This window comes from Pecten maximus, chromosome 4 (assembly GCF_902652985.1).
Source record: "Pecten maximus chromosome 4, xPecMax1.1, whole genome shotgun sequence".
Lineage (NCBI taxonomy): Eukaryota > Metazoa > Mollusca > Bivalvia > Pectinida > Pectinidae > Pecten > Pecten maximus.
Genome location: NC_047018.1, coordinates 48757896 through 48784177, shown reverse-complemented (window position 1 = coordinate 48784177; position 26282 = coordinate 48757896). Strand labels below are relative to the sequence as shown.

Below are 26282 nucleotides of genomic sequence, written 5' to 3'. Positions count from 1 at the left end.
GATTTCATGAAACTATTGAAACTCATGCCATTACAATTTCACTATTCTCAACAAACTTGTGGAATTATTTTATTTGAAAAATGTAAGAAGTGCTTTTGATATTCATGTTTTTAGTATATGTTTTTTATACATTACTATATCATATACATGTACATGTAAATCATTCCTAGATTTCAATGATTTTATTTTCAATCATGTATATATTCTTACAGCAATTTAGGTAATACACCTTGATTTTATATGAATGGAGATATTCTATATATTTTAGATGAATATACAAATTGTCCTAAAAATATTTGCATTATTTATGTACATTGTAATCATGCAATGTTAAACAACAAAGAACTTCTGCCCAATCCGATTTTGTCATTTTGTTAAAAAGGCAAATAAAATTTCTTTTTAATTATGAATTTTGTCATTTTGCTTTGATGTTCCTATTGGATGTATATATCTATAGTTTAAGTCATCATTGTTATAGATGTTTTAAATAACAATGGGATATACTACACAAACATCTATATTTAGATAAGTCACAGGACTTGTTTCAGATAATCATCTTTACATTTTTACATTTGGTGCTTAGTATCCCATTGCCTCAATGCTAATTTGGGCCGCAACATCTGGCCCCTTTCCATCAGGCCTGTTCATGTCTTACTTTGATTGGTTTAAGTTTAAGCTGTTTTATCTTATAGTCTATAAACAACAAGAGGCCCATGGGGCCTGTATCGCTCACCTGGTTGGATAAGACCAAATGTCGAAATAATGTTCATATTCAATTTGTTTTATTTGTAAAACTCTAACAATGCTTTGGCCATTCGGGGGTCAGAGTCACCATTTATGCAAAATCTGTTCCCCTGTTTCTGACCAAATTGGGTTCAAATCCATTCATAACTTGATGACTAGTAGCGATTCAAAGGAATGACCTCTATTTCCGCCCACTGGGCCCCTCCCTTTTGGCCCCTTTAGGGCCAGAGCCACCATTTATGCAAAATCTCTTCCCCTTCCCCCAAGGATGTTTCGGACCAAATTGAGTTGAAATCCATTCATAACTTTATGACTAGTAGCGATTGAAAGGAATTACCTCTACTCCCCCCCACTGGGCCCCACCTTTTTGGCCCCTTTAGGGTCAAGAGTCACCGTTTATGCAAAATCTGTTCCCCCTCCCCCAAGGATGTTTCTGATCAAATTGGGTTCAAATCCATTCATAACTTTATGAAGTAGCGATTTAAAGGAATTACCTCTATTCCCCCTATTGGGCCCTGCCACTTTGGTCCCTTTGGGGTCAGAGCCACCATTTATGCAAAATCTGTTCCCCTTCCCCCAAGGATGTTTCTGACCAAATTGGGTTCAAATCCATTCATAACTTTATGACTAGTAGTGATTTAAAGGAATTACCTCTATTACCTCTATTGGGCCCCGCCCCTTTGGCCCCTCGGGGGTCAGAGCCACCATTTATGCAAAATCTCTTCCCCTTCCCCCAATGATGTTTCTGACCAAATTGGGTTCAAATCCATTCATAACTTTATGACTAGTAGTGATTTAAAGGAATTACCTCTATTACCTCTATTGGGCCCCGCCCCTTTGGCCCCTCGGGGGTCAGAGCCACCATTTATGCAAAATCTGTTCCCCTTCCCCCAAGGATGTTTCTGACCAAATTGGGTTCAAATCCATTCATAACTTTATGACTAGTAGTGATTTAAAGGAATTACCTCTATTACCTCTATTGGGCCCCGCCCCTTTGGCCCCTCGGGGGTCAGAATGACCATTTATGCAAAATCTCTTCCCCTTCCCCCAAGGATGTTTCTGACCAAATTGGGTTCAAATCCATTCATAACTTTATGACTAGTAGAGATTTAGAGGAATTACCTCTATTTCCCATATTTGGCCCCGCCCCTTTGGCCCCTCGGGGGTCAGAGCCACCATTGATGCAAAATCTCTTCCCCTTCCCCCAAGGATGTTTCTGACCAAATTGGGTTCAAATCCATTCATAACTTTATGACTAGTAGTGATTTAAAGGAATTGCCTCTATTTCCCCTATTGGGCCCCGCCCCTTTGGCCCCTCGGGGGTCAGAGCCACCATTTATGCAAAATCTCTTCCCCTTCCCCCAAGGATGTTTCTGACCAAATTGGGTTCAAATCCATTCATAACTTTATGACTAGTAGAGATTTAGAGGAATTACCTCTATTTCCCATATTTGGCCCCTCGGGGGTCAGAATCACCATTTATGCAAAATCTGTTCCCATTCTGCCAAGGATGTTTCTGGCCAAATTTGGTCAAAATCCAATAAGAACTTTATGACTAGTAGCAATTTGAAGCAAATGTTGACGGACGGACAACGGACAACGGACGACGGACGGACGACGCGCCCTGGCATAAGCTCACCGGACCTTCGGTCCAGGTGAGCTAAAAACTGTATGCAACATATATGACAGAAATTTTGAGTAAGTTTGTGGTAGAACATCATAATTTATTGTACAAACTTCAATCATTTTGTTTTAAATTATTGGCTTTCCTGAAATTTTCAGGTTACTTAATTATGATGTTTATAACCACAAACATATAAGCTTATACTCTTACATTGAACCAAGGACCTTCATTTTCCACACAATTATTCTCCAAATTTCAGAGATAAAAACAACAATATATATACAGATTTATATAAAGTATACCAACTACATTTATATACATGTAGAAGGGGCTTTTGTTCGGAGGGGATTTTGTCCTAGGGGCTAATGTCTGAGGGGGCTAATGTCCAGGGGGGGTTTCTACACTCCCTTAGACTGATCTTCATCTGATACATATAATATATATAGGTAAGGTGTTATAGAGGTCAACGGACATGTCCTGAGAGTACCAATTATACATACAGGTACATGTACATAACTTGTTGTGTAGATATTATATGGCTCTTACAGAACATAAATAAGAATATACAAAACTTCGGATTCTTGATTATGTACTTAGAAATGATTTCATGGTTGAATTAACAGATATTAGTAAAGTAACCATACATTAGATTTAAAAATATTTTGTCTGATAAAATAATAAACATTAAAATATACTGTAAACATACAGTGTACTTGAGAAAAAAATCTACAAATTTAACAGTCATCAAGGCCTAAGGTAGAATTAATCATTAATATAAAATGTATATTAATAACATCTAAAAAAATAAATGAAAAGCATCAAAAGTTTGAAATCAGGACGATAGACCTTAATTTTACGCTATAATGAGATCTTCTTATAAGGCAGTCAATTTACACAGGTCTGTATATGTAACAAGAGGCCCAATGGGCCTGTATCACTCACCTGGCTCTACAGCAACTTTGAAGTTGATTGAGTTCATTTCTACAGATACTATGCTGATTATCATAGTAAGCTAGGTTTATTCGTATTAATAAATTTCCTAGTCCTTCATTCCAGCATTTTATTGGCCTAATATCTGGTCTAGGAGGCTCTTGGCTATCGCAAAATTATTGTTTACAGATTTAAGCCGATTTCACCCCTGTGATCTTAAATGTAGATCAAGGGTCATTCATTTGAACAAACTTTGTAGCCCTTCACCCCAGCATGGTACAGGTCCAATATCAAGTCCCTGGGCCTCTTGGTTATTAAGAAGAAGTGATTTGAAGAATATAGCCTATTTCACCAATATGACCTTAAGTGAAGGTCAAGGCAATTCATTTGAACAAACTTGGTAGCCCTTCACCCAAGCATGCTACAGCACTAATATCAAGTCGCTGGGCCTCTTGGTTATTGAGAAGAAGTTGTTTGAAGATTATAGCCTATTTGACAAATGTGACCTTGAATGAAGGTCAAGGTCATTTATTTGAACAAACTTAGTAGCCCTTCACCCCAGCATGCTACAGGCCCAATATCAAGTCCCTGGGCCTCTTGGTTATTGAGAAGAAGTCGTTTGAAGATTATAGCCTATTTGACAAATGTGACCTTGAATGAAGGTCAAGGTCATTTATTTGAACAAACTTTGTAGCCCCTCACCCCAGCATGCTACAGCACCAATATCAAGTCGCTGGGCCTCCTGGTTATTGAGAAGAAGTCGTTTGAAGATTATAGCCTATTTGACCAATGTGACCTTGAATGTAGGTCAAGGTCATTTATTTTAACAAACTTTGTAGCCCCTCACCCCAGCATGCTACAGCACCAATATCAAGTCGCTGGGCCTCTTGGTTATTGAGAAGAAGTTGTTTGAAGATTATAGCCTATTTGACCAATGTGACCTTGAATGAAGGTCAAGGTCATTTATTTGAACAAACTTAGTAGCCCTTCGCCCCAGCATGCTACAGACCCAATATCAAGTCCCTGGGCCTCTTGGTTATTAAGAAGAAGTTGTTTGAAGATTATAGCCTATTTGACCAATGTGACCTTGAATGAAGGTCAAGGTCATTTATTTGAACAAACGTGGTAGCCCTTCACCCCAGCATGCTACAGGCCCAATATCAAGTCCCTGGGCCTCTTGGTTATTGAGAAGAAGTTGTTTGAAGATTATAGCCTAGGTCATGTCATTCAGTTGAACAAAATTGGTAGCCCTACACCCAAGCATGCTACAGACAGGCCCAACCTCAAGTAACTGAGCCTCTTGGTGTTTGAGAAGTCATTTACAGATTTAAAATTTTAGCAGATTTGACCCATGTGACTTTGAATGAAGGTCAAGGTCATTTATTTGAACAAACTTGGTAGCCCTTCACCCCAGCATGCTACAGGCCCAATATCAAGTCCCTGGGTCTCTTGGTTATTGAGAAGAAGTTGTTTGAAGATTATAGCCTATTTGACCAATGTGACCTTGAATGAAGGTCAATGTCATTTACTTGAACAAACTTTGTAGCCCTTCACCCCAGCATGCTACAGGCCCAATATCAAGTCCCTGGGCCTCTTGGTTATTGAGAAGAAGTCGTTTGAAGATTATAGTCTATTTGACCCATGTGACCTTCAATGAAGGTGAAGGTTATTTATTTTAACAAACTTTGTAGCCCTTCACCCCAGCATGCTACAGGCCCAATATCAAGTCCCTGGGCCTCTTGGTTATTTAGAAGAAGTTGTTTAGATGAAAAAGTTGACGCCGGACGGCCCGAAGGATGGACGGACGGACGGACGGACGGACGGACGCCGGACTCAGCACCACGGCTTCGGGCAGGTGGGCTAAAAATCCAGATGGTGACGTCCCGTCTACATATTATTGGTTATTCTGGCCTGATAAAGGGAGATAATGCTCTAAGAGTCTAAATAAATTTAGCATAGATCCATATTTGTGTCTACTTGTTCTTTTTACCATCATGTCCATTTTTCCCCAAGTTACCTGTTGCCGTGCATTTTTCCCAATCCCAAAGCCATAGGCCCCATTCCCAAAGTAGTGAAAAAAAGCCCTGATAATTGAACGAGTTTAAAAATAATACAAAAAATAACATACCCCTGCTGAATGCATGTTCCATCTGGACGTGAAAAAGCGGCCCTTAAGGCTTCCTGGAACCCTCCAATCCTATAAATATACATAAAAAAAATATGCATTATATATATTATACATATATTATACATTTTTTCACTGCCTAATGTTTGCTTTCACATTTTTATGCATGATTTAAGGTTTACTAGTATGATTTAAGGTTTACTAGCATGATTTAAGGTTTACTTCATTGACAAGACAAGAGAGCCTTTAAACATCTTAAGTGAATTGATGCATTAATGCATTGAATTATCGTTATTGTTTTTTTTTGGAAGACTGATCTTTTCTCTATTTTAATGATTTCATTACAAGCTAGGGGATCCTATATGCATGAAATCTGGGAGAGATCTAAATATCACTTTCTGTGAACAAGAAATAGCAATACCAGTCTTCAACTGTCTAAATTTAGAACCGCTCTTCTGTCGGCCATCTTGTTTTACAGAGCAGATGGCCACCTATTGGCTATTATGTTTTCTGGATTAGACTAAAAATTAAAACGAGCACAAATAGAGATGAAGTGGATTAACCTAGGTATGAAGTTTGAGAATGTGAGTCCCAGGAGTCTTAATGGTCAACTGATTCTAAAAAAGCTCCAACACTGCTGGCCAAGGTGGCCATCTTGGATTTCAGATTGACCCAAAAAATAACAACATTTGGTCAGAATGAACCCAGGATCATTTCAGGTAAGGCTGAGCTGAATCCCACAGGTGAACTTTAGAAGAAGCTTGAAATGTGAAAAGTTTACTGACAGATGACAACAACAGACAAAGCACAATGGCTATAGGTCAACTTGACCGTTTTGGTCAGAAGACTTAAACCCTCCAATACTTCTCAAGAAGTATACATTTTGTATGTAGTAAAAACAAAGATAGAATGTAAGTGGACAGATGGTTGGCAGACAACGGACAAAGGGAAGGACTTCTTGACAAGAATTGGAAGGTATATAATGAATAATGGACACTTTGGCAAAATATTCTTATCTTTTCAGAGACAGCTAGCAGAGGTACTTGTGGGACATGATTATATTTTTTTTTATGAAAATGTTATGTTGTAGACGAGTAAATTATTGTATTACGATCCCATGCTTAATTTTTTTTAAGGCCAAGGTATGATACTTTTTCTTTCTAGCAATTTTGTTTTTTTTGCAATATATGTCTGCATTTACAAGTGCCTGTGAGTCGTACATATATGTACTTCCAGCATATATATTTTGAAAATGATTGTAAAGCTGTTTGATTGTAAATTTTACATTAAGCTTTTGCATTTAGTAGAATAAAATTCTGTATAATTGTCTATGGCATTTTTCAGTTGTTATTTGTTGTTTTAGGGTGCTGTGGAAAACACCCAAGTTGAACAATTGAATGTGTTTGGTACTATTTTACATTAAGACCCCCCCTCCCCGGCCAGTAGAACACAGCTACTAAAAGATGTACAATTTTACAAAAACAAACCCGCCCAGTAGCACACCGCTACTATATACTATAAGATATATACATAGTGTACATTTATTTTACAAAGACAAGCCCCCACTAGCACACATAATGTGACATATTAAGATAGATTTAGTTCTGATCTGTATCTTCCTACTAAACTTGATTTTTCAATGGCTAATGTACGTATGAGTAACTCATAATATCATGTTCAAAACTTTGTCTAGATGTCTCTGCAGAGATTATGATCATTAGACTTACCGATTATATTCGTTTAGACAGATATTTGCTATAGGCACGCCATCATGACAATATCCACACTTTTGGCAGGAAGTCGAAAAGAAATGTCGCAGCTGTCCCACAATGAGTGGCATCACCCTAGTTCCTTCTGCACTGTACATGTCGTACAAGGGCGCCAGGTAGAATTTTGCTGCTGCAAATTGCCCTGCCTCACACAGACGCAGAGCGTGCCAGAGATGCTGTAGGCAAAACAATGCAAATCATTCCTGAATTAATTATTATTCGTACCAAAATTTCTCCACAAACTTAAACAAAACATATAGTCTGACACATTATAATGCGCTACTGGATATTGATGTACAGAAAAATATCATAGGAAAACTAGACTGAAACCATTTATTAAAAGAGCTCAATAAACCCCTTGGTACATCACTCACAATCGTAACTTATACAAGAGGCCCAGTGGGCCTGTATCCCTCACCTGACTCTACAGCAAATTTGCAGTTGACTGGGATCATTTCTACAGATACTATGCTGATAACCAATTTATTCAAATATCAGAGTAAGCTAGGTTTATTCATGTCAATAAATATTATAATCCTTCATTCCAGCATACTATTGGCCTAATATCAGGTCTTGGTGACACTTGGCTATGGCAAGATTTTAAAATATTTCAACCCCGTGACCTTGAATGTAGGTTATTATTTGAACAAACTTGGTAGCCTACACCCCAGCATGCTACAGACAGGCCAAACCTCAAGTACCTGAGCCTCTTGGTGTTTGAGAAGTCTTTTAGCCTATTTCACCCATGTGACTTTGAAAGAAGGTCAAGGTCATTTATTTGAACAAACGTGGTAGCCCTTCACCCCAGCATGCTACAGGCCCAATATCAAATCCCTGGACCTCTTGGTTATCAAGAAGAAGTCGTTTGAAGATTAAGGCCTATTTGACCCACGTGACCTTGAACGAAGGTCAAGGTCATTTATTTGAACAAACTTGGTAGTCCTTCAAACCAGCATGCTACAGGCAAAATATCAAGTCCCTGTGCATCTTAGTTATTGAGAAGAAGTCGTTTGTAGATTATAGCCTTTTTGACCTACGTGACTTTGAATGAAGGTCAAGGTCATTTTTTAAACAAACTTGGTAGCCGTTCACGCCAGCATGCTACAGGCCCAATTTCAAGTCCCTGTGTCTCTTGGTTATAGAGAAGAAGGTGTTTGAAGATTATAGCCTATTTGACCCATGTGACCCTGAATGAAGGTGAAGGTCATTTATTTGAACAAAATTTGTAGCCCTTCACCCCAGCATGCTACAGGCCCAATATCAAGTCCCTGGGCCTATTGGTTATTGAGAAGAAGTTGTTTGAAGACTATAGCCTATATGACCCATGTGACCTTGAATGAAGGTCAAGGTCAATTATTTGAACAAACTTTGTAGCCCTTCACCCCAGCATGCTACAGGCCCAATATCAAGTCTCTGGGCCTCTTGGTTATTGAGAAGAAGTCGTTTGAATTAAAAAGTTGACGTCAGACGGCCGGCCGGACGACGGACGCCGCACCACGGCATAAGCTCATTTGCCCTTTGGGCAGGTGAGCTAAAAATGAGACAGAAATTATAAATAGAAAGAATAACATCATTTCATTGCATACATGTATAAATTGTATGTACTCTAATAGATACAAACACTATGAAATGAAAATGAACAGCAGTAGGAAACAGTGGCAATGTTATAAAAAAATAATTGGTAATTAAAGAAAACATGACTTACTCCATATGTTTCAGGGAATCTTTGTGCTCTGTCTTCCAACAGATTTCGAATGGGTCGGAACAGGCATATAAGGTACTGGCCGTTAACTAACTGGTCTAAGTTGCATGTGTTGTATAACCGTGTCAATGGATCTAGCCATCCACCATGAGGAACACCTACAAAGATTGATGAATAAATTATTACTAATATCAAAACACTGCACTAGAAGGAAACTTTACCAATACATGTGAAACTTGTAAAATTGTTGTATTTACCTTGAGGTCGGCTTTCTGGTGGTCGGGTGTTTGACTGCAGTTCCTCACCCTCTGATGATGTTGCTTCATCGCTATCTGGGCCCATGTCAGTCGACCTGGTCATCCAATTATTACTGCTGATACGGTTGACATCCTGATGATTAATCGGAGAATGACTTCTTTTTTGCCTCAACATGATATCCATGTAGCTTTCCTCATTGCTTGTCCCATTCACAGAAGTTGGCTGGAAGTTATTGGAGAGTGATTGATCTTCCTCATCTGAACCTGGCTGAGCCTCACATCTCATTGTATCATTGGTGAACTGGACATCTGCTCTTCGTCTGATACCTTCCTCATGTATTTCATAATTGGTCACAGAAGAAACATTTCGATGATCTGTGGTATCATCTGCCATCGTTGCACACTGTCTCAAGGGATCTGGTAAATCATTTTCACAAGAATAAACTTGACAAAAACCGTTTTGCAGCACTTCAATAATACAGAAAGCAGTCCACAACATGTATGACAGTAAATCATTGGCCATAGGTTGACTAGGGGATGTACTTTCATCAGTAGCAGTATTTCTGGTTGGGTGTATGGGATCTCCAGAAGAACTTTCCTGTAAGATATCTGCTGAAATACTGTAATTTGGTATCAATGGGATTGCATTGGTTGATGAGGGGAGCATTTCTGGATCATTTGAAACAGCCATACCAGTTGAAGAGCTATGATTCTGACACCTTAAATCCTGAGCATCGACCCCTGAGTCTCCCATACGGTCAAGCTCTTGATCAGTCCCACATTCCTTTCCTTCAGCAGATTGTTGGCTGGGGTCTTCCTCGTCCTCATCAGATTGTTGGTTTGCCAGTCCCATCTCATCGCTTGAATATTCCATCCTTTCTTCGATCTCCCCATCATCTTTGGTCTCTGGTTCTTCAAAAACGTTAACGCCCCCTACAGGTACTGTCCCTGATGATGCCATTCTGTAATAAAAATAAACAAAGCATTACTTCCTTGACAATTCATATGGACTTTTTGCACAAATAAATTCTGGAGTATTCTCCTTGTTAAATTTCATCTGAACAAACTGTATCTATATTCCTTGTGCTAGCTAGATATTAGCCAGTTGATGCTTAACATGACATTGATGGATAATGTTGGGTGTATGTACATGTGAGGCAAGAGCATATCCTTTATGAAAACATTGGAATTCTTCAGCATAATTTTACAAAGAATTTGGTGCAAACAAAACAAGGTATTATAAGTGATACAAATAAACAGTAGTAATAGCATAATCTTGTTCCTGTTTGAGATGTAGTAAAACATCAACTAGAAATATACATGTCTTACAGAAAGTGTGATCGATCATGGCCTTTGATATCTGAAACATAATTATTTTCCTGTTGTGTTTGTAGTTTGCTTGACAGAGAAATGTAACCCAATATTGAAGAGAAACTTTGGAACTGAAATTTATTATATGTATAAGTAGTCAAACGAGAATGACCAGCTGTCGCGTTGACCTTTTCATGGAATGTGTGTTAACAAAACATATTGATTAGGAATACTACTGTGTCCAGCAGGGTGCTGTTTTGGACCATTCCTTTTTGTTACAATTTTATATTGACAACACAGGGATTGTATCACTTATTTTTGATGCATGATTTTCACATATTCAAGTAACTATGTTATAAATTGTTCACATGTTAACAGTTTTGTCGCTAATTCTAGACCAGTATAAAGACAAATGATGCAGCTGATGATAAGGTTTGTTACATTTTAACAACTAACAGATATAAGCTTATATTACATGTAGTTGTATACATAAATGTAACGGAATTGATTTTCACAGCTGTATTTGTTTACCTCTCGTTGTTGAACCGTGGTCTCACGATATTTGGAAGTTATAGTCATGGAAATTTTAGTTCAGGGTTGTTATTTCCTGCCTGTTTGTCTCATATCTGTGAACACTTTGCATGTTTTCCTCGGCAGTTAATTAAGCATTGAACTGCTTTCATTTGGAAGTTATAAATTATGGGCTGATGAATGCCAACTGGACAAAGGCAAATTTAATGAAGCGTGCTAGCGCTTCATGTTGAATTTGCCTTTGTCCAGTTGGCATTCATCAGCCCATAACTTCCAAATTAAAGCAGTTCAATGCTTATATTTACATTTGACAATGATTTTTAAAAACTATATCCAGGAATTTTGCTCCGACGATGAATGAACAAATTATTATCGTCAAAGAAGAACAGCCTTTTCAACAGCCATCTTTCATTATTGCCGATGTGACAATTATGACGTCACTATAATGCTGACGTCATAGTAAAGATTTGGAAGTTATGGACTCATAACTTCCAAGTGAGATTGGTAAAGTTATATAGTGGGGCTGCAGTGTAAATGTAAATATTCGGAAGTAGTTTGGTTTAGAGATTATTTTCTAGTCGGGTGCACTCGATCCAGGCTTCTGATTGGACGCGAACGTATAATTGTATGTCTCGAATATAAAACATTGTGTTGAATTCGTGAGCCGACGGTCACATATTTTGTCTCCTTTAAGTGGGGTGGGTTTGTAACTTGGTTAAACTTTATGTAGTATGGGGAAATATTAGGAATTATTATACGGGTCAGGGGGTTGTCTCAAAGGTTGCTTATGTGTTGAGTGTCATGTTCACATGTTTGTTGTTACTGCTGCGGTAGGTGTCTTATAATGTTGTCTCTAGCCATTGTCATTTCTTGTCATTGTTAATAAATTTACGATAAATGTCTTATCTGTATTTGCTCATTATTTCCTCAAGCCAAGTGTACAAACAAACAACTCAATTCGACTCTGGGTTGGTCCGGTAACACCGGGCAGTAGGCTAAACATGTACGCGGAGCGGGTGCACACATAAGTACAGTGGACCCGCGATAATCCGGACGCCGATAGTCCGGAAAACTCGCAGTCCGGACGGAATAGCACGGGAACGGATTTCCGTAACGTTATTTGTACTCACCAGTCCGGAAATTCGGTTTCCGATTCCGGAAGCCCATTTTGGGAACGGAAAGTACTTTTCATTAGTAAATTTCCCCCGATAATCCGGACGATTTTTTCACCACGAGGAGAGAAAAATGTCGGGCAAGTCACCCGTGTCGACAGCTGTACAGACTATCGCTTGACACTGTGCGTAGTCATAGCGACCGCTGCCAGGTCATAGCCCCGGGTGTTTACCTGTGTTACAATGTAGCTCTGTTTTTATAACGGTACATTGCTTTTCTTTACGATCCACCTAAATGCTTCAGTATTAAAGGGTTTTATAGTGTAGATTGGTCTTGCTTTTATCAACTTGACGTACAATATCTATTATAGTTATTTTACATAGTGCTTTTTCGTAGTTAGCAATAATTAATTCACTAACATACAGTATGTGATACGATACTTAATCAATCACAAATGCATGTAATAAATTTATTATCGGTAATTAACATCACTAACAATTGTATTGGGTAAACAAGGATATCGGCTTGTAACACCGTTACGTGTAATGACGACTCATTGAAAGATGCATGTTATTAATTACACACATGGTACATTTACCGGGTCTTTCATTTCAGGTTCATAATTTACGTAAAAAAACGTACATTGTACATAGTGGGTCTTTCATTTCAGGTATTTAACGTATGTAATTTCTACTCGTTTGTGAACCTCTGGGACGTAACCCATGTGTGTTGTTTGTAGGTCACATATGTCCGCTATAAATAAAACAACTTTCACTTCACATGTTCTTTTAAAAACATTGTTTATTTTTTAGTTTCTACAAAATAAAAGAAAACAAGAATCATATCAAGAACATAAGTATATTTATCTTTTAAAAAGACTGACAATTAGACGTGTTTATGAAACGTCATTAAAACGTCCCGTATTGTATAGAGTCAAGGGAGATAACTCTTACACAACAATTTTTTTTGACCTGGTAGACGAAATTCGGTAGTCCGGAAAACTCGTAATCCGGACGGTTTGGGCTGGGAACGAAGGTGTTCGGTTTATCGAGGGTCCACTGTACACCATACATGCACACCTCCCCTGTTACATATGTATACAAAGCACCTATTTCTCCTATATGTCTACAGACTCGTCTGTAATCAATATATGCTAATCAAGGTCAACACAACAGGTTATTCTGATCGGACTATACCTTATTGAACGATGAGCAACAATGAAAGGCGCTAGCCATGTGACTAATATCGGACTCTATGAAACCAGACATGTAAGATGTCGTCTGGATATAAGAAAAAACTTTTTCAGTCAAGGAATAGTAGATATATGGAAAAGCTTGCCACAATCTGTTGTAGAGGCGGGCAGCACTTTAAATTTTGAGATAGCTCTAAGTCTAAATGAACACTACAAAAATAATTGTTTCAGCTACCAATAATAATAATAATACCAATTCCTTAACGCTTAAGCTGTATACCGCACCGTAGAACTATATTTATATTGAATTTATTTGTTATTATGATATGGATATAGAGGCTTTCAGCCTGCATCCATTATTTTGCTATTAAATGTACGACTAGATATATCTGGAATAGATACACTTGTATATTGATAAACAAGTATTAGCAAATACATAACAATAGCATTGTCCAAATCTAAAGTATACCGATACTTGACCTTTCTGTAAATTTCACCAAAATCTGTCAAAGAATGAAGTTGTTGAGAGTGAATCGAGTCGGGAGCCAGAGTTTCATCGATCAAAACATGGAATTCACCGACACCAAACTCACCGACACCGTTTGGTGTCACTAAGATTTCGGTCCCCGTGATTTCGTGTATGCCGCACCCAGTCCCGGACCCGATCCCGTACCAGGAATATACATATTATTTTTTCTCTCAATAACAGCTCAAAGAATAAATCTCATTTTTTTCTAATAAATTCATGTTATTATCTTAACAAGAGGCCCATGGGGTCTGTATCGCTCACCTGGTTGGATTAGACCAAATGTCAAAATAATGTTCATGTTCATGTTCAATTCGTTTTATTTGTCGATCTCAAACAATGCTATATATGGTTATGGTGTGGGGATCCCAACTGCTTTAAAGAAATAATGAAGTCAAGACACTCTAACGGTCTGAAAGACCTCAAGAATTGTTTTTAGAACATCCATTCATAACTTTATTACTAGTAGCAATTTAAAAGAATTACCTCTATTTCCCCTATCGGCCCCGCCCCTTTGGCCCCTCAGGGGTCAGAGTCACCATTTATGCAAAATCTGTTCCCCTTCCCCGAAGCATGTTTCTGACCAAACTGGGTTCAAATCCATTCATAACTTTATGACTGGTAGCGAATTAAAGGAATTGCCTCAATTTCCCCTATTGGGTCCCGCCCCTCAGGCCCCTTGGGGGTCAGAGTCACCATTTATGCAAAATCTGTTCCCCTTCCCCAAATAATGTTTCTGAACAAATTGGGTTCAAATCCTTTAATAACTTTATGACTAGTAGCGATTTAAAAAAATTTCCTCTATTTCCCCTATGGGGCCCCACCCATTTGGCCCTTCGGGGGTCAGTCACCATTTATGCAAAATCTGTTCCCTTTCCCCCGAGAATGTTTCTGACCAAATTGGGTTCAAATCCATTGATAACTTTATGACTAGTAGTGATTTAAAGGAATTACCTCTATTTCCCCTATGGGGCCCCGCCCATTTGCCCCCTCCCCCCCCCGGGGTCAGAGTCACCATTTATCCAAAATCTGTTCCCCTTCCCTCAATGATGTTTCTGAACAAATTAGGTTCAAATCCTTTAATAACTTTATGACTAGTAGAGATTTAAATGAATTACATCTATTTCCCCTATGGGGCCCGCCCATTCGGCCCCTCAGGGGTCAGAGTCACCATTTTTGCAAAATTTGTTCCCCTTCCCCAAATAATGTTTCTGAACAAATTGGGTTCAAATCCATTCATAACTTTATGACTAGTAGCGATTTAAAGGAATTGCCTCAATTTCCCCTATTGGGCCCCGCCCCTCAGGCCCCTTGGGGGTCATATTCACCCTTTATGCAAAATCTGATCCCCTTCCTCCAAGGATGTTTCTGACCAAATTTGGTCAAAATCCAATAAGAACTTTTTGACAAGTAGCGATTTGAAGCAAATGTTGACGGACGCAGACGGATGCCGCACCATGGCATAAGCTCACCGGACCTTCGGTCCAGGTGAGCTAACATCTTGGATTTCGGACCGACCCAAAAAATAACAACACTTGGTCGGGATCATCTCAGGATTATTCCTGGCAAGTTTCAGCCCAACAGCACTGGTGGAACTTGAGAAGAAGTTTAAAATGTGTTTTCAAAATGGCGGCTATGGCGGCCATCTTGGATTTCGGACAGACCCAAAAAATAACAACACTTGGTCAGGATTATATCAGGATCATTTCAGGCAAGTTTAAGCTCAATGGCACCAGTGGAACTTGAGAAGAAGTTTAAAATGTGTTTTTCAAGATGGCGGCTATGGCGGCCATCTTGGATTTTGGACCGACCCGAAAAATAACAACACTTGGTCGGGATCATCTCAGGATCATTTCAGACAAGTTTCAGCTCAATGGCACTGGTGGAACTTGAGAAGAAGTTTAAAATGTGTTTTTCAAGATGGCGGCTATGGCGGCCATCTTGGATTTCGGACCGACCCAAAAAATAACAACACTTGGTCGGGATCATCTTAGGATTATTTCTGGCAAGTTTCAGCCCAACAGCACTGGTGGAACTTGAGAAGAAGTTTAAAATGTGTTTTCAAAATGGCGGCTATGGCGGCCATCTTGGATTTCGGACCGACCCAAAAAATAACAACACTTGGTCAGGATTATATCAGGATCATTTCAGGCAAGTTTCAACTCAATGGCACCGGTGGAACTTGAGGACAAGTTTAAAATATGTTTTTCAAGATGGCGGCTATGGCGGCCATCTTGGATTTCGGACCGACCCAAAAAATAACAACACTTGGTCGGGATCATCTCAGGATCATTTCTGGCAAGTTTCAGCCCAACCGCACTGGTGGAACTTGAGAAGAAGTTTAAAATGTGTTTTCAAAATGGCGGCTATGGCGGCCATCTTGGATTTCGGACTGACCCGAAAAATAACAACACTTGGTCAGGACCATCACAGGATCATTTCAGGCAAGTTTCAGCTTAATCCCACTGGTGGAACTTGAGAAGAAGATTGAAATGTGAAAAGTTTACGCACGGCGGACGGCGGACGGTGGACGGCGCACGGCGCACGGCGCACGACGACGGACGAAGCATGATGACTATAGGTCATCCTGACCCTTCGGGTCAGATGACCTAAAAATCAAACATTTTAAATGAAATGGAAGTAATACCTACAACTTTAGTAATCGTCGATTAACATTTTTCAGAGTGTGATTTTGTGTACGCCGCACTCAACCGTGAAAAGTTACGGTTTACAAAAACCACTTATTTCATTTCAAATCTTGCCTTTTTTTAGATTGCGGCGATGATCACGGGTTGTTTTGTTTATGCATGGTCCTGTACCAAGGGCAGACTACTCCTGATCCACCGCCCCGTGCTGGAATTTTCGCTTTTGCTAATTATAACCTAGTAGAATTTCGTTTTAAGGGGTTCAACGGGAATGAGGGTTTAGAATTTGATACTGATTGTATGAGATGTCATCTTGTTGAATGCATTTCAAATGGTAGATTTGAATGGGCGGGCGGGCAGGTACATGTAGGTAGGTAGGTAGCACGGTGTTCAAAATAAGCCGGCTACTTTGCTCCTGGCGCCGGCTACTTTCAGATGTCTACTTACATATTAAAATGTTGTGAAACGTATTCTGACTTTGGGGAGTTTGGGAAACAAATAAAACACAAATTTTTTTATATAATATTCAATGATTACTCATCGTTCACTTGTCCATGCTGTCAAAACACCGTCGGAAGAAAACAACAAGCTTCTTCACGACACCGATCAATGTTAATCTAGGTATTGTGTGTGATGCATCTGACTGACCATGAGTTACAAGCACATGCTTCCGGTTCATCATGATACGAATAAACGACTTTTTTGAAGTCTCTTCAAGGAAAAAACAAAAGGGTATGTTATTTAGATGCATTTGAACTGTTCATCGTCGCACAACGGTACAATATAACCGTATGATTAACTATGGAGTGCGATCCTCTGAAGAGAGATGATTACCAACATCTGACGTGATTGACATGTAGTTGGGTCACACTACGTTATTGACACAGAATCGGCGTAATGAATCAAAATTATTACGCACACAATAAAGAAGTAAAAGCGATGGCTCTGATTACTTTAGTGCTGAATCTGAATTTGAGTGACAATCCTTTCTTTGTACTTAAAAAACAGAAAATTAAGATTGATTCCTACATCATGCTACATTTTGTTTTATTTTCCACACACTAACGCAACTCTATTAACAAGGGCCCAATGGGCCCAAATCGCTCACCTGCAATGCAGTGATCTTTTCATATATGGATCCTGCAGTTATTTGAAAGCATGCTACAGGACCAATATAATGTCTCTCTGCACTTTGGCTTTTCACTAAAAGTCATTTAAAGATTTAAGCATACTTGATCGACGTGACCTTGAATGAAGGTCAAGGTCATTCATTTGAACAAACTTGGTAGCCCTTCACCCCAGCATGCTACAGACCCAATATCAACTCCCTGGGACTCTTGGTTATTGAGAAGAAGTTGTTTAAAGATTTTAGCCTTTTTGACCCCTGTGACCTTGAATGAAGGTCAAGGTCATTCATTTGAACAAACTTGGTAGCCCTTTACCCCAGCATGCTACAGACCCAATATCAACTCTCTGGGACTCTTGGTTATTGAGAAGAAGTCGTTTAAAGATTTTAGCCTTTTTGACTCCTGTGACCTTGAATGAAAGTCAAGGTCATTCATTTGAACAAACTTGGTAGCCCTTCACCCCAGCATGCTACAGGCCAAATATTAGGCCTCTGGGACTCTTGGTTATTGAGAAGAAGTCGTTTAAAGATTTTAGCCTTTTGACTCCTGTGACCTTGAATGAAAGTCAAGGTCATTCATTTGAACAAACTTGGTAGCCCTTTACCCCAGCATGCTACAGGCCAAATATTAGGTCTCTGGGACTGTTGGTTATCGAGAAGAAGTCGTTTAAAGATTTTAGCCTTTTTGGCCCCTGTGACCTTGAATGAAGGTCAAGGCCATTCATTTGAACAAACTAGGTAGCCCTTCATCCCAGCATGCTACAGACCCAATATCAACTCCCTGGGACTGTTGGTTATTGAGAAGAAGTCGTTTGAAGATTTTAGCCTTTTTGACCCCTGTGACCTTGAATGAAGGTCAAGGTCATTCATTTGAACAAACTTGGTAGCCCTTCACCCCAGCATGCTACAGGCCAAATATTAGGTCTCTGGGACTCTTGGTTATTGAGAAGAAGTCGTTTAAAGATTTTAGCCTTTTTGACTCCTGTGACCTTGAATGAAAGTCAAGGTCATTCATTTGAACAAACTTGGTAGCCCTTTACCCCAGCATGCTACAGACCCAATATCAACTCCCTGAGACTCTTGGTTATTGAGAAGAAGTCGTTTAAAAGATTTTAGCCTTTTTGACTCCTGTGACCTTGAATGAAAGTCAAGGTCATTCATTTGAACAAACTTGGGAGCCCTTCACCCCAGCATGCTACAGGCCAAATATTAGGTCTCTGGGACTCTTGGTTATTGAGAAGAAGTCGTTTAAAGATTTTAGCCTTTTTGACTCCTGTGACCTTGAATGAAAGTCAAGGTCATTCATTTGAACAAACTTGGGAGCCCTTCACCCCAGCATGCTACAGGCCAAATATTAGGCCTCTGGGACTCTTGGTTATTGAGAAGAAGTCGTTTAAAGATTTTAGCCTTTTTGACTCCTGTGACCTTGAATGACGGTCAAGGTCATTCATTTGAACAAACTTGGTAGCCCTTCACCCCAGCATGCTACAGACCCAATATCAACTCCCTGGGACTCTTGGTTATTGAGAAGAAGTCGTTTAAAGATTTTAGCCTTTTTGACCCCTGTGACCTTGAATGAAAGTCAAGGTCATTCATTTGAACAAACTTGGTAGCCCTTCACCCGAGCATGCTACAGACCCAATATCAACTCCCTGGGACTCTTGGTTATTGAGAAGAAGTCGTTTAAAGATCTTAGCCTTTTTGACTCCTGTGACCTTGAATGAAAGTCAAGGTCATTCATTTGAACAAACTTGGTAGCCCTTCACCCCAGCATGCTACAGACCCAATATCAAGTCCCTGGGACTCTTGGTTATTGAGAAGAAGTCGTTTAAAGATTTTAGCCTTTTTGACTCCTGTGACCTTGAATGAAGGTCAAGGTCATTCATTTGAACAAACTTGGTAGCCCTTCACCCCAGCATGCTACAGACCCAATATCAAGTCCCTGGGTCTTTTGGCTATTTAGAAGAAGTCGTCTAATTTTTTTTTAGCCTTTTTGACTCCTGTGACCTTGAATGAAAGTCAAGGTCATTCATTTGAACAAACTTGGTAGCCCTTTACCCCAGCATGCTACAGACCCAATATCAACTCCCTGGGACTGTTGGTTGTTGAGAAGAAGTCGTTTGAAGATTTTAGCCTTTTTGACTCCTGTGACCTTGAATGAAGGTCAAGGTCATTCATTTGAACAAACTTGGTAGCCCTTCACCCCAGCATGCTACAGGCCCAATATTAGGTCTCTAGGCCTTTTGGTTATTGAGAAGAAGTTGCTTGAATGGAAAGTTGACGCCGGACGGACGGCCGGACGGACGACGGACGGACGACGGACGCCGCGCCACGGCATAAGCTCACTTGCCCTTCGGGCAGGTGAGCTAAAAATGACACAAGACATGACTGTACAGACATCATTAATTCTTCACAAAACCTTTTAAATAAAACAAAAAATACCAGTTGGTACACTCAGAAGTTTTACAATACATATATATATACAAAATGTACATGCAAAAAGGTAAAAAGTGCATTTTTTTATTGCTAAATTATTTCCAAAAACTACTGTTATATAGTGGGAAAACCCATATCTGGCCTCTTTGATTTAAAATTTTCCTGGGGGAGACCCCCCACTCCCCCCTTATGAGAGGGGGTCATGCCCCCTCTCATACACCCCCCTGCGACGCCTTTGGCGTCACTGTTAGCTTCGTGCCTTTGGCACACATGGTGCCTCCTACTATTTCTGTTGTGCCAGCTACTCTAAAATCTACTGAACACCCTGAGGTAGGTTTGGTTTGTTTGTTTTTGTTTAACGTCCTATTAACAGCCAGGGTCATTTAAGGACGTGCCAGGTTTGGAGGTGGAGGAAAGCCGGAGAACCCGGAGAAAAACCACCGGCATACGGTCAGTACCTGGCAACTGCCCCACGTAGGTTTCGAAACTCGCAACCCAGAGGTGGAGGGCTAGCGTTAAAGTGTCGGACACCTTAACCACTCGGCCACCGCGGCCTCTCCTGAGGTAGGTAGGCAGGCAGGCAGGTAGGTAAAACAAATATAGCAATGGGCTCTTTGTAGACGCAGTTCGCAGAGCCCGGTAACATTCTTTATATGATGTCTGAAAGTTCTACACATATTAGATTAAGACATTTACATTCATACAACAGCTAGGTTGCCATATTATGTATCAAATGCTATAGAACATTTGGTATATGTATACAGACAATACACGCTACTCATAAACCAGTAGTCTTAGCATGGGGCAGTGGATCGGAAGTAGTCTGCCCTTGGTACAGGACCGGGCGTAAACAAAAAAACCCGTGATCATCGCCGCTATCTAAACAAGAGGCCCAATGGGCCTGTATCGCTCACCTGGCTCTACAGCAACTTTGAAGTTGATTGAGATCATTTCTACAGATACTATGCTGATTATCATAGTAAGCTAGGTTTATTCATACTAATAAATTTTCTAGTCCTTCATTCCAGCATTTTATTGGCCTAATATCTGGTCTAGGAGGCTCTTGGCTATCGCAAAATTATTGTTTACAGATTTAAGCCGATTTCACCCCTGTGATCTTAAATGTAGGTCAAGGGTCATTCATTTGAACAAACTTTGTAGCCCTTCACCCCAGCATGCTACAGGCCCAATATCAAGTCCCTGGGCCTCTTGGTTATTAAGAAGAAGTCATTTGAAGAATATAGCCTATTTGACCCATGTGACCTTGAATGAAGGTCAACATCATTTATTTGAACAAACTTTGTAGCCCTTCACTCCAGCATGCTACAGGTCCAATATCAAGTCCCTGGGTCTCTTGGTTATTGCGAAGAAGTTGTTTGAAGATTATAGCCTATTTGACCCATGTGACCTTTAATGAAGGTCAAGGTCATTTATTTGAACAAACTTTGTAGCCCTTCACCCAAGCATGCTACAGGACCAATATCAAGTCACTGGGCCTCTTGGTTATTGAGAAGAAGTTGTTTGAAGATTATAGCCTATTTGACAAATGTGACCTTGAATGAAGGTCAAGGTCATTTATTTGAACAAACTTTGTAGCCCCTCACCCCAGCATATTACAGCACCAATATCAAGTCGCTGGGCCTCTTGGTTATTGAGAAGAAGTCGTTTGAAGATTATAGCCAATTTGACCAATGTGACCTTGAATGAAGGTCAAGGTCATTTATTTTAACAAACTTTGTAGCCCTTCACCCCAGCATGCTACAGGCCCAATATCAAGTCCCTGGGCCTCTTGGTTATTGAGAAGAAGTCGTTTGAAGATTATAGCCTATTTGACCCATGTGACCTTGAATGAAGGTCAAGGTCATTTATTTGAACAAACTTAGTAGCCCTTCACCCCAGCATGCTACAGGCCCAATATCAAGTCCCTGGGCCTCTTGGTTATTGAGAAGAAGTCGTTTGAAGATTATACCCTATTTGACCAATGTGACCTTGAATGAATGTCAAGGTCATTTATTTGAACAAACTTTGTAGCCCCTCACCCCAGCATACTACAGCACCAATATCAAGTCGCTGGGCCTCTTGGTTATTGAGAAGAAGTCGTTTGAAGATTATAGCCTATTTGACAAATGTGACCTTGAATGAAGGTCAAGGTCATTTATTTGAACAAACTTAGTAGCCCTTCACCCCAGCATGCTACAGGCCCAATATCAAGTCCCTGGGCCTCTTGGTTATTGAGAAGAAGTCGTTTGAAGATTATAGCCAATTTGACCAATGTGACCTTGAATGAAGGTCAAGGTCATTTATTTTAACAAAATTTGTAGCCCTTCACCCCAGCATGCTACAGGCCCAATATCAAGTCCCTGGGCCTCTTGGTTATTGAGAAGAAGTCGTTTGAAGATTATAGCCTATTTGACCCATGTGACCTTGAATGAAGGTCAAGGTCATTTATTTGAACAAACTTAGTAGCCCTTCACCCCAGCATGCTACAGGCCCAATATCAAGTCCCTGGGCCTCTTGGTTATTGAGAAGAAGTCGTTTGAAGATTATAGCCTATTTGACCCATGTGACCTTGAATGAAGGTCAAGGTCATTTATTTGAACAAACTTAGTAGCCCTTCACCCCAGCATGCTACAGGCCCAGTATCAAGTCACTGGGCCTCTTGGTTATTGAGAAGAAGTCGTTTGAAGATTATAGCCTATTTGACCAATGTGACCTTGAATGAAGGTCAAGGTCATTTATTTGAACAAACTTAGTAGCCCTTCATCCCAGCATGCTACAGGCCCAATATGAAGTTCCTGGGCCTCCTGGTTATTGAGAAGAAGTTGTTTAAATGAAAAAGTTGACGCCGGACGGCCGGACGGCCGGACGGACGGCCGGACAGACGGACGGACGGACGACGGACGCCGCACCATGGCATAAGCTCACTTGCCCTACGGGCAGGTGAGCTAAAAAGACAAGATTTGAAATGAAATAAGTAGTTTTTGTAATTAAAACTTATATTTATGGCAAGCCGTTTTAACATTTAATCCCATTTCCTCTTAAGGGGATGTTTTTTCACTTAAGTGAAAAAAGAATTTCACTTAAGTGAAATGAAACATAATGCAAATAAATGTTAATATCCCCCAAGACAAAAAGAATTTCACTTAAGTGAAAAAAAAATATGTGCAGACATAATGCAAAATACTTGTCCCTTAAGTGAAATTCTTTTCATCTTAAGGTAAATAAAACTTTCCATATGTCCATAAAGTCACTCTGTCCTCCTATCCACCCCATGGTATAATGGAATGAACCCCTTGGACCTGTCAACTAAGAAACAGCTTAAGGTTCAACATACCTTAAATAATAATACATTACTTTCTGGCCAATTTTATCCAAAATATAGGCATATTATATATCACCGGTTTTGTCTTGATCTGTTCTTCAACAAGAGGCCCAGGGGCCTTAACGGTCATCTGACTCTAAATTAAAACCCTTATATTATTGTAGTATGCATTCTCTGTAGCAAGTATATAGTGGCACTGTTGGCCATGGTGGCCATCTTGGATTTCTGACCGACCCAATAAATAACAACACTTGGTCTGGACCATCTAAGGATAATTTCTGGTAAGTTAGAGCTGAATCCTACCGGTGGAATTTGAGAAGAAGTTTGAAATAGGTGTTGTTCAGGAAAACCATGATTGCGCAATCATGTTACAAAATGGCCGCCATTGCTGCCATGTCAAAGTTTTTACAAGGCCGAAAAAATAACAACACTTTGTTGGCCCTCCTTCCTTAACATCCACACCAATTTCCAGCTCAATGGCACCAGTGGAACTTGAGAAGAAGTTTAAAATGTGTTTTTCAAGATGGCTGCCGTGGCGGCCATCTTGGATTTCAGACCAATCTAAAGAATAACAGCACTTGGTCGGGATCATCTCAGGAACATTTCAGGCAAGTTTCAGCCCAACAGCACTGGTGTCACTTGAGAAGAAGTTTAAAATGCGTTTTTCAAGATGGCGGCCTCAGCGGCCATCTTGGATTTCGGACCGACCCGAAAAATAACAACACTTGGTCGGGATCATATCAGGATCATTTCAGGCAAGTTTCAGCTCAATAGAACTGGTGGAACTTGAGAAGAAGTTTAAAATGTTTTTTTCAAGATGTCGGCTATGGCGGCCATCTTGGATTTTGGACCGACCCGAAAAATAACAACACTTGGTCGGGATCATTTCAGGATCATTTCTGGCAAGTTTCAGCCCAACAGCACTGGTGGAACTTGAGAAGAAGTTTAAAATGTGTTTTCAAAATGGCGGCTATGGCGGTCATCTTGGATTTCGGACCAACCTGAAAAATAACAACACTTGGTCAGGACCATCTCAGGATCATTCCTGGAAAGTTTCATCTTAATCCCACTGGTGGAACTTGAGAAGAAGATTGAAATGTGAAAAGTTTACGGACGGCGCACGGCGCACGGCGGACGGCGGACGACGGACGACGACGGACGAAGCACGATGGCTATAGGTCATCCTGACCTTTCGGGTCAGATGACCTAATAAAACTAAGCTTTCAACATTGATAAAACATTATAACAAGAGGCCCATGGGCCTTAACGGTCACCTGATTTTTGAAATATTTCAGTAAATTTGAATGAAAGAATGAATTTCAAAACAAACAAGGGCCATATGGGCCCAAATCGCTCACCTGCAATGCAGTGATCTTTTCATATATGGATCCTGCAGTTATTTGAAAGCATGCTACAGGACCAATATAATGTCTCTCTGCACTTTGGCTTTTCACTAAAAGTCATTTAAAGATTTAAGCATACTTGATCGACGTGACCTTGAATGTAAGTCAGGGTCATTCATTTGAAAAAAACTTGGTAGCCCTTCACCCCAGCATGCTACAGACCCAATATTAACTCCATGGGACTCTTGGTTATTGAGAAGAAGTCGTTTAAAGATTTTAGCCTTTTTGACTCCTGTGACCTTGAATGAAGGTCAAGGTCATTCATTTGAACAAACTTGGTAGCCCTTTACTCCAGCATTTTACAGACCCAATATCAACTCCCTGGGACTCTTGGTTATTGAGAGGAAGTCGTTTAAAAGATTTTAGCCTTTTTGACTCCTGTGACCTTGAATGAAGGTCATGGTCATTCATTTGAACAAACTTGGTAGCCCTTCACCCCAGCATGCTACAGGCCAAATATTAGGTCTCTGGGACTGTTGGTTATTGAGAAGAAGTCATTTAAATTTTAAGCCTTTTTGACTCCTGTGACCTTGAATGAAGGTCAAGGTACTTCATTTGAACAAAACTTGGTAGCCCTTTACCCCAGCATGCTACAGACCCAATATCAACTCCCTGGGACTGTTGGTTATTGAGAAGAAGTTGTTAAAAGATTTCAGCTTTTTTGACCCTGTGCCTTGAATGAAGGTCAAGGTCATTCATTTGAACAAACTTGGTAGCCCTTTACCCCAGCATGCTACATACCCAATATCAACTTCCTGGGACTCTTGCTTATTGAGAAGAAGTCATTTACAGATTTTAGTCTTTTTGATTCCTGTGACCTTGAATGAAAGTCAAGGTCATTCCTTTGAACAAACTTGGTAGCCCTTTAACCCAGCATGCTACAGACCCAATATCAACTCCCTGGGACTCTTGGTTATTGAGAGGAAGTTGTTTAAAGATTTTAGCCTTTTTGACTCCTGTGACCTTGAATGAAGGTCAAGGTCATTCATTTGAACAAACTTGGTAGCCCTTTACCCCAGCATGCAACAGACCAAATATCAACTCCCTGGGACTTTTGGTTATTGAGAAGAAGTCGTTTAAAAGATTTTAGCCTTTTTGACTCCTGTGACCTTGAATGAAGGTCATGGTCATTCATTTGAACAAACTTAAGAGCCCTTCACCCCAGCATGCTACAGGCCAAATATTAGGTCTCTGGGACTGTTGGTTATTGAGAAGAAGTCATTTAAATTTTAAGCCTTTTTGACTCCTGTGACCTTGAATGAAGGTCAAGGTCATTCAATTGAACAAACTTGGTAGCCCTTTACCCCAGCATGCTACAGACCCTATATCAACTCCCTGGGACTCTTGGTTATTGAGAAGAAGTCATTTACAGATTTTAGCCTTTTTGACTCCTGTGACCTTGAATGAAGGTCAAGGTACTTCATTTGAACAAAACTTGGTAGCCCTTTACCGCAGCATGCTACAGACCCAATATCAACTCCCTGGGACTGTTGGTTATTGAGAAGAAGTTGTTAAAAGATTTCAGC

General features: G+C 40.0%; 1 protein-coding gene across 3 annotated transcripts in view; it reads right to left on the bottom strand.

The window, feature by feature from the left end:
* Nucleotides 1-5161: 5161 nt before the first annotated feature.
* Nucleotides 5162-26282, bottom strand: part of LOC117326319 — a 42696-nt gene continuing 21575 nt past the window's right edge. For 2 of the 3 annotated variants that reach the window (XM_033883017.1, XM_033883016.1), the window contains exons 3-6: nucleotides 9152-10113; nucleotides 8898-9052; nucleotides 7151-7368; nucleotides 5162-5495 (exon numbers count right to left, since the gene is read on the bottom strand). In XM_033883017.1, the coding sequence (XP_033738908.1) occupies nucleotides 5312-5495; nucleotides 7151-7368; nucleotides 8898-9052; nucleotides 9152-10112 (1518 nt within the window). In that variant the 5' untranslated portion in view covers nucleotide 10113 and the 3' untranslated portion in view covers nucleotides 5162-5311. Of the gene's footprint in view, nucleotides 5496-7150; nucleotides 7369-8897; nucleotides 9053-9151; nucleotides 10114-13778; nucleotides 13874-26282 lie in introns of those variants that run through there. The other variant, XM_033883018.1, reaches the window with a different exon arrangement.